At 36.5% G+C, this 13452-nt stretch overlaps 2 protein-coding genes across 2 annotated transcripts in view; both read right to left on the bottom strand.

Moving 5' to 3' along the window:
* Positions 1–130: 130 nt before the first annotated feature.
* Positions 131–2753, bottom strand: gh1 (growth hormone 1). The gene is made up of 5 exons (XM_051887539.1): positions 2588–2753; positions 2176–2315; positions 1587–1703; positions 979–1140; positions 131–830 (listed from the first exon to the last, which is right to left on the bottom strand). The coding sequence occupies exons 1-5, from the start codon at positions 2595–2597 to the stop codon at positions 627–629; spliced, it is 633 nt and encodes a 210-aa protein (XP_051743499.1). The 5' UTR covers positions 2598–2753; the 3' UTR covers positions 131–626.
* A 6462-nt stretch (positions 2754–9215) lies between these two features.
* Positions 9216–13452, bottom strand: part of scn4ab (sodium channel, voltage-gated, type IV, alpha, b) — a 34018-nt gene continuing 29781 nt past the window's right edge. Inside the window, exon 25 of the mRNA XM_051887537.1 lies at positions 9216–12604. Within this exon, the coding sequence (XP_051743497.1) occupies positions 11367–12604 (1238 nt within the window). The 3' untranslated portion in view covers positions 9216–11366. The remainder of the gene's footprint in view (positions 12605–13452) is intronic.

A 13452-nucleotide genomic window follows, 5' to 3' on the forward strand; every position in this document is an offset into this window, starting at 1 on the left:
CTCGTTCATTGTGGACGGATGATAGGACTGATTTTGATGAATATCCGAGCAGTGAAAATGTAAGGTACGTGTAATGTTGAGACGGGTAGAAAAAAATAAACCACACAGGTCATACAGCAGACACATTGGATGCAGTTTAGAAATTTAATGGATAAAGACACACAGCTTCAAGAGAACAGCATGAGCTAATAATATGGACATAATCTATCAGACAGACAAATGTTTACATTCATACACTTGGTTGAGAGTGAACCCATCCATCCAAATGACAGTTTCGACAAAAGGCATCTTTAGCCATTTTTGGAGCCATAAAATACTAGAGTCAAAGCGATTTGGGCACATTTGAAAATATATTGCCATATATTGCTTAGCACCACTGTGAAATGTTAAATCAGATCTTAATATCTTTAATTTACGAGCACTCCCCAATGAGAAGAATAAATACAATAGTGTTGGGTTTAGATATGGGAGGGAACTAGAGAACAGACCTAGCCATGCCTGGTTGACATTTCCTGCATATATAAGACCAGATAATAATTATATTAGGAGATTTTGAGGACTTAAATTGGTTTTAGATTTGCAGCAAAGTGTGTCACAGGCTTTGGCTAGCAATACATTGGCGCCATCTACAGGGTGCAGTTTGAATCCAGGGATCTCCTGCAATTCGCAACCCTCAGGTAAGTTTCCACCTTGTGCATGTCCTTCTTGAAGCAAGCCAGAAGACGAAAGCTCTCTCTGAGGCTGCTCTCCCCCATGGTCAAGTAGAAATCCTCAAAAGGCAGTGGCAGGGAGTCGTTATCATCCATGTTTGGTTGACCATCCAGACATCCCTGTGCAGATACAAGTGGCAAAAAATTATGTCATAGCTATCCAAATAAGCCCTGAAGATGTAAAGATGTCCTCACACCTCCAGGTATGACCACTAGACACATTGTATGAAAAAACAGAGTAGACTAGAATAAATCTGGTCTCTCTCACCTTGATGAGCACGCTGATGCCCACTTTCAAGTCGGCCAGCTTCTCAGTGATCTGGTTGGGGTTCCCGACGGTCAGACTGTTTGAGACGGCTCCGCTCAGGGTCTGGCTGGGGAACTCCCAGGACTCAATGAGGCGGAAAGAGATGCGAAGGAGCTTCAACATCTGAAGAAAGAAAAAATAATACCGGAGGCTTCAGAAAACTACCATTTTTGATGCTTATGCTGCCCATGTTTGGTCTGTTTTCCAAACTACACTGTAAAAAAGATTTGTTGGTTTAACTTAAAAAATAAGATACCTGGTTGCCTTAAAATTTTGAGTTCATTGGTGATTGGTTTAATCAACAGAAACTCACAATATTATGTTATCTGAACCACATTAATTAAGTTGATTTGACAAAGGAAAAAATGTGATAATTAGTGAAAATATTTTTTTTTACAGTGTAGTGATGATGGAACTTTTAATCTGATTTTTGAGCAATTGTGAAAACAACAAAAATATTTCACTTGCATCATGCATGTACTATACTACTATTTGTTTCATAGTTCTATATTTTGTTGACTAAAACATAAGAGGTTGGGGTTTCATTTTTAACGACATCGTGTACTTACAGAGCTCTTCTGCGTTTCATCTTTTCCAGTGGGCGCCTCAATTGAGTCAGAGTTGCAGAAAGACAGAGGAAAGATTTTACTCAGCTGTCTGCGTTCCTCAGGCAACAGGTTGTCCTCCTTGATAACAAAAAGAAAATAGTATTTACTCACTCAAATAACATAATCAAGAAATAGATCTGATAGAAATGCAAAGAACACTTATTAAAGGGATAATTCACCCAAAAATGAAACTTCTGTCATCATTTACTCACCCTCAAGTTGTTCCAAACCTGTTTGAGTTTCTTTCTTCTGCTGATCACAAAAGACGATATTTTGAAGAATGTCGGTGTATTTTTTTCCATACTATGGAAGTCAGTGGGGACCATCAACTGTTTGGCTACCCATGTTCTTTAAAATGTCTTATTTTGTGTTCAGCAGAAGAAAGAAACTCATATAGGTTTGGAACAAATTGAGGGTGAATAAATGATGACAGAATTTTAATTTAAGTCCTAAACTCATATTTCACTTGAATAGGTGTGATTGATCGTTTATGCTCTAAATGACAGGTTAGAATCTGCTAGTTTTGAATAGATTTTAATGGGAATCTTACAAAGTCGTTAATCATTTTTGCAGCCAGCTGGTGCAGGTGTTGAACACGTATGACTGCGTTGTTGAAGAGCCGCTGGTTCTCTGAGGCCGTCCCCTGGTTCACCAACAAACTAACCAGCACCACCGACAACAGCACTAATGCTAGGAGAAGAAAAGAAAGAGGTTTGTTTACCATCTACAACATCGTTCCTAATAAAATAACCAATGAAATCAAGATTTTGGATTAATCAAAACAGATTTTGGAGATCAAATACATTTGTTTTGTTTTCCATGCTCCAATAAACTCTTTTACAACTACGAAATTAGTTTTACAAGTAAGAGGAAAGCACAAAAAAACATCTAAACGAAATAAGGAGTTGTCAAAAAGTCTTAAATCCACAAATAACATTCAACAGAAAGCATCATATCCATACCTCTAGCCATTTCGCTCAGGGTAGATTCTTACAGTCTTAGTTGAAGGCTTGTGAACGTTTGTTTTCCTGGCTCAGGTATACTGATATTTATATGTGGCATGAACATGTTTTGATGCATCCTAATCAGAAACATGATAGTTTCCTTGCTTTAATATGCATGCTACATGTATTTAGACAAAAACATTAGTGTTGTGGTTCGAGTCATTTATATCAATTTCCATGATGTTGTTGGCACTAAGAAAAAGCCAAAAGGTCATCATTTTATTTATTGAATATGAATGAAATCTTTTGTATCATTTGAAAGAAATATGAAAGAAACACTTAAGCAATATTCTTTCCATGTAAAAATCTGGTGAAATTATGGAAAATATTGTGGTTTATATATTTTGAAAATGTTCTACAAACAACTCATAAGCAACTATAAGCTAGTTGTGTTTATTTTTAATTTAATTTATTTATTTGACAGGGTGCTATGCTATGCTAATCAAATGAATCAACAGAAAGAAGAACTGTAAATAAGCCAGAGTTTAGGCTAAATGTTTCAATCACTATAGTGGTTGTCATTCACACAGCGCTATAGGATGTGTGTAGCATCGCCACGTAACCTGTAAATGGTGTCATTTCCTTCCAAAAGGACACGTTGTCAATAATTATGAGAGTGAATCAGGTCATATACGTGTCACTGTGGGGATGTGTGAGGATTTTCCTATGCAGACGTGTTGTTTCCCTTTGTGTAATATTCAGCAGTAGTGGGGTTGTGAAATGTCAGCGTGACATTAATAGTTTAATCCCTTTTCAGGGAAAAACAGAATACAATCAGTTACCTGACCCTTATAGCTGTTTTGGGTGTCACTTTAGGTTAGCGGTATAAGGACCAAAGAGTAGCAATGTGTCCTGGACAGTTAAAGTTAGATAATTCATTAACTATATGTGACCCTGGACCACAAAACCAGTCATAAGTGACACGGGTATATTTGTAGCAATAGCCAACAATACATTATATGGGTCAAAATTATCGATTTTTCTTTTATGCCAAAAATCATTAGGAAATTAAGTAAAGATCATGTTCCATGAAGATATTTTGTACATTTCCTACTGTAAATATATCAAAAATGTATTTTTGTGAGTGGATATGCATTGCTAAGGACTTCATTTAGACAACTTTAAAGGCGATTTTCTCAATATTTAGATTTTTTGTGCACCCTCAGATTCCAGATTTTCAAATAGTTGTATCTCAGCCAAATATTGTCCTATCCTAAGAAACATCAATGGAAAGCTTATTTATTCAGCTTTCAGATGATGTATAAATATCAATTTAAAAAAATTGACCTTGTGGTCCAGGGTCACATATAAAAGATTAGACCCATATTGAAAGAACAAAATAGTGAATGGTGAATCTCACAAATCTGTCAAAAAACATCTGGGCCATATTTTACTCCCAAATTAAAGGGAATAATAATAATAATAATAATAATAATAATAATAAAGAGGAAAAACTATACATTAAAAAAAGCCTAATGAATTTTTAATATCATTATTATTATTATTTTATTTTTTTGCATTGTGACCTATATGTTAATGACAAATAGGCATATTTGTCATTAACATATAAGTTGCCATGAAATCAAAATTGAGCATTCTTATTTTTTATGGAATATTTCAGTATTTATTATAAATGATTTATCCTTGCACATCATTTTTTTTTTTTTTTAATTCATGTGCCCTCGTAAGCTTTAATCAAAATAACTCCTCTCTCTTGCAGCGACATCTCTTCTCTGATGACATGTTTACTGATGACGTGTTTACACAACCATCCAATCAATTCCCGATAGACAAAATCGAGTCCTGCCCTAATTTATTTATTTTTTCTTGTTCAAGAAGTTGTTTCACTCGGATATACTTCATAATAAGGAAACGATTGTCGCAACTTCTGTTTCATTCTGTTTTTCGCAACAATTTTTGCTGATTATAATTTTATGTATACAGATATGATTTCATTAAAGTAATGAGAGTGAGATTAAAGTAATGAGAATAATATTTTGTTGCAGTAAACAAATGAAAATTTTGGAGGGTTCTTAATTATCATAAAAATAAAGTCACAATCTTAAATGTCCTAAAATATTGCTTAACTTTATATGCCAAATATGGGGCTATATTATTTTCTTGGAGTTAAATATGACCTCTTTGTGAGATTCACACATCATTCAAGTAATATAATTTAAAGACTGTAACTTACTTCCACCCTGTGGTTACAATCGGAATGGAAGCAGGTGCCAGAGGTAAATCCCCCATGATGCCTCAGCTGTTCATACTGGGCATTCTGATGACTGTCTACTGCCTGAACTTGGCACCTGTCAGTCAAGTGTGGGAAACCAATACTCCCTGAAGAAAGCCCTGTCAGGTGCATTTAGGAACAGCATCCTTTCTCTAAATATCAACTTAATAATTATGAATAGAAAGAGATTTGTGTGAGAATAAGTTGCCAATATAATTACTAATAGGCCTATTACAAGATTTTGTTTGTCATTTCATTTCTTGCCACAAGAACTAAATTCAAGATCTTTTTTTTTTTTTTAAAGAGTCTGTATTCACGATTTTATTTGAGCTTGAAGGGAATTTCATGTTTTAAAGTACCCCTGAAATCAAGTTTTTTAGCTTTTAGTATGAATATGTTAGCCTTAAGGTTATGAATAAGCTGGTGTGTTCCAAAACAATGACAAAATTCGCATTTAGGAGATATAAGCATTCAAAACTTACAGTCTCTCACTTCTGCTAAAATGGATCATAGATTTTCATGACATCACAACGCACTTCAGCTTCTCATCAGATCCTCTGTCCAATCAAATGCTCTCTAGAATCTAATTAATACATTATAAATAGACAAATCGGTCACTTGTTCACACTTTTACTATTTTCTACATGGTAAATGGCAAATAGTGAACCATATATGGGACTGGGAACGATTCAGACAGTGTAAATATGCTTTCCATTGATGCAAATGAATCATGGTTTCATTTTAGTGTCAGGCGAACCGCAGCGCACACAGTCTACTCCGGTCCAGACACACCATAGCACAGAGTCGGCGCAGACCACAAAACGTATCTGACCCATTTGAATTCTGCACAGAATGCTGTATTTTAAAGCAATATGGAGGAGATTATGAAGAGAAATGGTTAGAGATTAGAACGAAACTGAGGTTTTACAAGCTCAACGGCTCTGGCTGAGCTGTGACATAAACAAAACGCTATTGGCTATTTTAAAAAAGGGGAGGAGCTGTTTGATATGTCCTGCCCTGTCTTCATGTAATTTTATTTGAAATTACATCAACACATTGAATAATGGCAGTGTTGCCAAGTCTGCGGTTTTCCTGCGGAATTGGGCTACTTTAACACTGTTGCCACTGGTTGTTTTTCATGTCCACGGGTTGAAGCAACCCCAAATAACATGATATTTAGCCCCTTGAATGTGAATTTTACCAGGGGAACCCTGCCAAAAACGCGGATTTTACACCCCGGAACACGATTTTTACTGGGGGGTCCCCCCCTGAAACAGGGCTAGTTTTAAGTAGCAATTGGGCGGGTTTTGTTGTGAAAACCTGGCAACCCTGATAATGCTGTGCATTCCAAGGCATTTCAGTGGGCCTTTAAAGCTGCTTCCAGTTATTTTAGTTTTAGGAAAAAAACAGTCCGTTAACAGCTAATGAATTGGGAGTCTCGCACATTACAGGAAAAAGCTTATTCTATTTCTAATGTGTAGCACTTTAAGCCCCTTGAAATGTTGATCAAAGCATTAAAGATCTTACAATTAAGAGAATGCTTGCAATAAGCTTAGCTAGTATCATATCACTGATTCTAATGGAGTAAACAGAGATCTCAAGTTAAGGTGAGTTGGCGCAACGCTGCTATGATCCTATATTCAAGTAGACAGCTTTACATACCAGACACATTTAAATGACAAGTTCTATATAGAGAACACCGCTTCCGCTTTACTGGATGGATCTGGGATATCATCCCAGATGTGTGTGTGTGTGTTTTATTTATAAATAGAATGATTAGAGAATATATCCATTATGTGCTTCAATGGAAGCATAAAAGTCTTGGCCACTGGTCTGCATAAAGAGTAAGATTGAACCCATAATATTGCTAGCATCATAATATATAAACTTGACAACCTTTAGGCAAAGAAGAGGCACCTGCCCCTGACGCCACCTGGTACATGTTCACAATAACCTTTGACCCTTTCGTTGTAAACTGTTCTTGAACTTTTGACATCGTTGATGCACTTGCAGCAATAACTTTTCTGCACATAGACAAGACCTGTCTTTCTGTGTCCTTAAACGATTTAGAGACCTATATAAGCTGTGCTCAGGAAACTCTTTTCTTTTTAAGGCAAACTCCACCTTGTTCCTACTTCTCGTCAACTCTTGTTTCACAGGGGGGCAATGTTACACATCTCCCCTGGAATGCACTGACTCCATCCCACCCACTCTCCGGTTCCACAAGCTGCTCATCGCAGTTCTCCAGTCGTCTCATGTTGCATCTCTCCGGGCAGCTGCGGCTTCTTTGCTTTGGAGGCACCACTCGGCATGGGACAAGCTTCTCCAGTGCTTCCTTAGCTTACATAAAGGCTGAATCCCAGGACAGGCCTTTCACATTCCCATTCAGCCTGTAAAAGTAGCAAACAAAGGTTGTTCAGGTCACGTGTGCCATCCTGACAGTGCTAAGCACTATGTAATGTATTCATTATTACAGTTAATGAAACAACTCTAACATTTTTGTTGTGAAAAGTTACCTAACATAAGTCAGATCTGTGTTTCTGCACATGGTCCAGACAAATCGGTTCTAGCCTATGTTTCGTGGTAATCTTTTCTCCATAATATTGTCCTGTCCCACACACCCAAAAAAAAAAAAAAAAAAAAAATCAGTAAAAATAGGGCACAATGTACTGTATTAATTTAACAGAATTTTCCGTATTTATTTTTTACAGGTGTTTTACCTGTATTTAGAATTTTGTGCTTCATTGCGTTGTGTTTTTGGGTTAGCGGAAATTTTACTGTATAATGTTCAAGTAATGAGCTGCTGTCCGGGTAATTTTCTGTTATTTTACGGATTTATTTTTTACAGTGCATGTTTCTACCGATAAACAGCCTTAAAAATAAATAAATGTATAATTTAAATAAATAATAAAAAATGTATAAAATAAATAAATACATTTGAAAACTTAAATAAATAAAAAATAATACAAATATATAAATATAATATAATATAAATAAAATGAATACAATATAAATAAAAAATACTAATGTATTCAGATTTTGACTTTAAAAAAGTTATAGGAAAACAACATAAGTGGACAAATCAAAATAAAATATGTGTATGATTAATATTTATTAAATACGAATAAAATTAAATAGAAAGAAAAATAAAGCAAGCAAATATTAAATAGGCTATTGTAAGAGTATTATGATTCTAGTTATTACTTTCCAGATGCTGCAACTTTGATTACCGTGACACAAAACTCTAAACATACATTAAGTCACAACTGGTTTAAAACATCTAGTTTTAGTGATGATGAGAATTTATTTCAAGAATATTCTTTCCAGTAATAAACCCTCAGCACCAAGAGTGTCACTCAGACGGCAGTGAGAATGAATGAGCATATTCACACCACTCGGCTTCCACTCATCAGTGAAAGAGATGCACTGAGAACGCACTGACCGTCTGTCCTGAGGTCACCCTTCACAGCTGACCCCTGACCTGATTTGCATGCACGGAACTTGGGCGGCTGTGATCCAGGGGATGCCGCAGTAGTTATACTACGTCCAGAGAGCGGCATGTGTTGAGTATAAGTGTATGAGTTTGAATGTGTATGAGATATACCTTGACTAGGGTATTTAGTGCGCTGGAAGCCAGGGCCGTAACCACCATAGGCATTGAGGGAGACAAGTCTCCCCCAATAATAGAAATGGCCAAATTGTCCCCCCTAATATTTGATATTTCTTAATGCTGCTCTCCATTATGCGCTGCTCTGTTTGTTGTTAGGATGACAGACAGTTTAAAAAGTAACATTTTTAGGTTGGTCTAACAGCCTCAGCGGTCTAACAGTGCTCACCAACATCAAAATGATGGCCAATCAGATAAAAGAAGGCGGGGCTTACTATTCACTGAAGACGAGTGTAAATTCAAATATGACACTTAGTTTTTACAGTGAAAGAGTGTGTCCGTGGTAAGATACAAGTGGCATTTAATATTTGATCCCTTTTTATACTTTATTTTATTTCTTTAAATAAACAGGCAGTATAAAGTGTATCCTGCAGTAAGACTATCCAAATGAATTTTGTAATCTGTATAAAATAATGTATTAATAAACCATTGCTGTTTAAAGTCAGCTCAGTACTATAAATAATAAGTACCTTGACCACAGGGTGGCGCATGTTTGCCGTATTAGCTGGACAATTCAGCAATAGAAAAAAAAAGTATTAAAAAAAGCTTTTTTAATATTCAGTTTTTGGTAATGCAATTCTTAACTTTACTCTCTCTGCATTTAATAAAACTAATGAAATTAAAACAAATATTTTAAAGACAAATGAAAACTTGTATTTTTTGTCATTGCATATTGTTAGAACAACTCAAAGACTCAAAAAACAAGTTTATTTCAGTCATGTAAACAGAGAAAGAATATACAATAAAATTTACAAATATTTCAGTACTTTAAAAATATTACATAATCCATAACATGCATTCAGCAAGTGACAGATACTGTGAGGTGTCAATACATTCAGTAAACAGCGTGTTAGTACTTGTAAGCTGAACATTAAAGACCATCTAAAAAAAAAGATTCAACTAAAATTTCTTAATTGTGACAATTATAAAATTAAATAATAAATCAACAAGGATTTTATCAATGCAAAACATTAAGTGGATTCTGATTCGTATTCTATTACTATTCATTTGTCTTAGTTTAATTAATAAAATCAATGATAAATGAAAAGGTTTTCTGAAAAGTATTCAGTTATTCCGCTATGTGCATTCCTATTATAATCTTGTAATCGCGCTTGTAATCCTCATCTCTCTACTTGCACCCTCACTCATGGTTTGCATTTCACAAATATAAAAAAAAAGTGATAGAAATGCCATAAATAAAGAGTTTGTAAGCAACCGAAGCTTCATGCTTAATTAAGTGCGTATTCTAACACTTTCAGCTTGGGGGCCTAATTAAACTGGTTGCTTCAACAGCCAGTGCATGTTACAAAATGTTTAACCAATTCAATTAAAAAATGATGTGAAATGAAAATACTTCCTAAAACATTTAAACCTCTTTACCTGGCAGCAAAAAAACAAAACAAAAAAACAAAACAAAGAAAAACTGTCATATTTTAAATGCTGTTAAATTGGTTATGTGAAAAAAAGATAAATTGTTAACTTTGCAATTAAATGTCGATCATCACAATTTAACTGTAAATACTGGATGAATATAGATACAGTGAAACACGATGGGGATGCCAACAGCCTGATAAGGCACATTTGGTCAGTCTTGTTGAGTCTGACTCTCTGGAGGCATTATAGCAGACTGTGTCCATTTAACATCATAGACAGTCTCCACAGAATGCTAATAAAAAGTAGGATGCAATATGCTAAGCTGGCTAGTCCTTCTGACCCTGATACATCCATTCATACATGTAGTTTTTCCAACATACAATGACCTGTACAAAGCATACTCCTTTGCATAGTTTATCATCTACAGAACATTCTCTATTCTCTGTATATTGTGTCATCATGCCCATTATCATGCACCACATGGCTGGGCTGAACAACCTGACATTCAGGACACAATGGCACATCTGGCTCAAAATAAAGTAAAAATGACCTACATACATAAGCCAAGGATTTCACAGACATATATATATATATACTTGCAATTAACAATTTGCAAGTACACCCTCCACACGAAAAAGGCTCATTAGGCAAGTTAAACATTACAGAATCCACATTTACAGCATGTTCTGTTTGTTTTATGGTCTGAGTTATAACCTTGGTTAATTTAATCTTATAGTGACATTTCTGTCTTTGGGCAAACTAGAGATTCTGCTTTTATTTGATTAAAGGTTTACCAAATGTACTGCTGTTAGTAAAGTCTGTATAAAGACATAATATTACATGTCTTTACAGTGAACTATTAAGACTAATATGCTATAAATTCTGAATAACAGGTTGCCAGTGTTAATTTTATTTAACTGTTAGTGCAAAATCAGAACAATATGTTTATTTTGAATGCTACAGTTGAAAGCAAGTAAAATAAGTCTAAATCTCAAATATGTGTTAAATGCAATTAAGTCAGATACTACAAAAACAATCTGTAATATACACAGGATTTATTTTAGTCTGTTCTGGCTATCATGACAAGTCATGGAGTTTCCTTTCCTGTGAAATTAGTTTTTAATGATTAGTAATCATTACCATTGACAAAATTTTTCTTTAAAAAAATGTTGTCATTTCAGGTTCTGTGCGTCTAAATCATTGATGTCTGCACTAAGAGCCCAATCATTTCCAGTGCCATTAGACAAAACAGTCGGCAGTACTGAGAGGAGCCATCGATTGCATCGACATTATTGATTACAACTCTTAGCCATACACAAAGAATCTTCGCCATACTAACTCAATGAATTTCTTTCATACTGGCTGTTGTGTGCCAAAGTATAACTCTGAAGAAACCCTCTCCTGAAGGGTCTCAGTGTTGTTGGGCTTTCCAAAGGTTGAGTGTACACCATGGCTTGAACCTGCTACACCATGGACTCCTTCAACTTATCCTCAGCGGTTGAGGAGTCAGGAAGGGGAAATGGGGCAGAGTGCAAGACCACGTCGCTCTGAACCTTCACCGGGGGACGCTTAGCCAAGGGCTGTGTTTTCCCACGTTGAGAGAAAGAGAAAACCACAGGTTTGTATTCCTCAATGGTCTGATCTCCATAAAGATACGTCATTTTCTTAGCAATCATTCCCTCTTTCTCCGGAGCCTCTTCTTCTTTTCCCTTTGAGTCCGTCTTCTCTCTGTACATATGCGAGGCGTGTTTGAGGCAGCGTTTGAGAACGTGTGCGCGGTAGGCTTTTTGAATGGTCGAAGCGGCCACTTCTTCTTGCTTACGTCTGAGAGTGCTGGTGATGGGCTCGTACGAAACCTTCGAGGGGTTGTTCGCCATGAACTTCTCCTCCATAGTTGCTTTCATGGCATCCATCTGGCCAGAATCACCCAGCACCTCTGTAGTGAGGGCCAGGAGGATGTCCAGACAGTGGATCTTATCACCAGGAACCATGGGAAGGTCCATTGTGATCAACTTCAATGTGTTCGGTTTCGGGATTCTCAGGGGGTCTTTCAGCGTGTCGCAGAATTCAGACAGTCTACTGTAATTGATGAACTGAGAAGCGTCGGGGTCAAATTTCTCCCAGGTTTCGTAGAACATCTCGAAGTCGTCCTCGCACAAGGGGTCGCTGCTTTCTTCCGTCGCTACGTTGAAGTTTTCCAGGATAATGGCTATGTACATGTTGACTACGACGAGGAAGGACATGACAATGTAGCTGCAGAAAAAGACGATGCCCACCGCGGCATTCCCGCAGTTTCCCCGGACAGGCGATCCCGGGTTCACCACATCCGGGTCGCAGTCTGGTGGATTGTTGAGAATAGGCGACAACAGTCCATCCCAGCCTGCAGACGTCGTGATCATGAACAAACATATGATACTGTTCCCGAAGGTCTCGAAATTAAACATGTCATCGATGCCTGCTTCTTTTTTCACATACGCAAAGTTGGACATGCCGAATATGGAGAAAATGAACATGATTAAGAACAGGAGGAGGCCAATGTTGAAGAGGGCAGGAAGTGACATCATCAGTGCAAACAGTAACGTCCTGATTCCTTTCGCACCCCGGATAAGACGCAGGACGCGGCCAATTCTGGCCAGTCGGATGACGCGAAACAGCGTAGGTGACACAAAGTACTTCTCGATGAGGTCTGCCAGCAAAAGACCTGTGAGACGACAAAGAATTAACAAGGAAATATTATGGTCCATTATAATCAATTAGATAATTATATAATCTAATCTACAATAATAATAAACACATTAATGGCATTTCCAAGCCTCTAAAAATGTCATGTAAATCAAATCAAAAGTAATAACATATTTACCTTCCACCCTTAAAGGGTTAGTTTACCCAAAAATGGAAATTCTGTCATTTATTACTCACCCTCATGTCGTTCCACACCCGTAAGACCTTCGTTCATCTTCAGAACACAAATTAAGATATTTTTGATAAAATCCGATGGCTCAGTGAGGCCTGCATTGCCAGCAAGATAATTAACACTTTCAAACGCCCAGAAAGCTACTAAAGACATATTTAAAACAGTTCATGTGACTACAGTGGTTCAACCTTAATGTTATGAAGCGACGAGAATACTTTTTGTATGCCAAAAAAACAAAATAATGACTTTATTCAACAATATCTAGTGATTGGCGATTTCAAAACACTGCTTCATGAAGCTTCGAAGCTTTACAAATCTTTTGTTTAGAATCAGTGGTTCGGAGTGTGTATCAAACTGCCAAAGTCACGTGATTTCAGTAAAACACTTATGTCATAAGTGTTTCGAAATTTCAATGGTTCACATGACTTTGGGAGTTTGAGATCATTTGATACGCGCTCCGAACCACTGATTTGAAACAAAAGCTTCGAAGCTACGTGAAGCAGTGTTTTGAAATCGCCAATCACTAGATATTGTTGAATAAAGTCATTATTTTGTTTACAATTTGTTTACGTTATTTTGTTTACAAAAAGTATTTTCTTTGCTTCATAACATTAAGGTTGAACCACTGTAGTCAC

This window comes from Ctenopharyngodon idella, chromosome 3 (assembly GCF_019924925.1).
Source record: "Ctenopharyngodon idella isolate HZGC_01 chromosome 3, HZGC01, whole genome shotgun sequence".
NCBI classification, from domain to species: domain Eukaryota; kingdom Metazoa; phylum Chordata; class Actinopteri; order Cypriniformes; family Xenocyprididae; genus Ctenopharyngodon; species Ctenopharyngodon idella.

What these genes read in the sequence shown, in the direction of transcription:
- gh1 (XM_051887539.1), bottom strand. An exon ending in ATGAAACGCAGAAGAGCTCT is followed by an intron (nt 1,141 to 1,586) that starts GTAAGTACACGA and finishes TTCTTTCTTCAG; the next exon opens with ATGTTGAAGCTCCTTCGCAT. An exon ending in GCATCAGCGTGCTCATCAAG is followed by an intron (nt 831 to 978) that starts GTGAGAGAGACC and finishes GTATCTGCACAG; the next exon opens with GGATGTCTGGATGGTCAACC.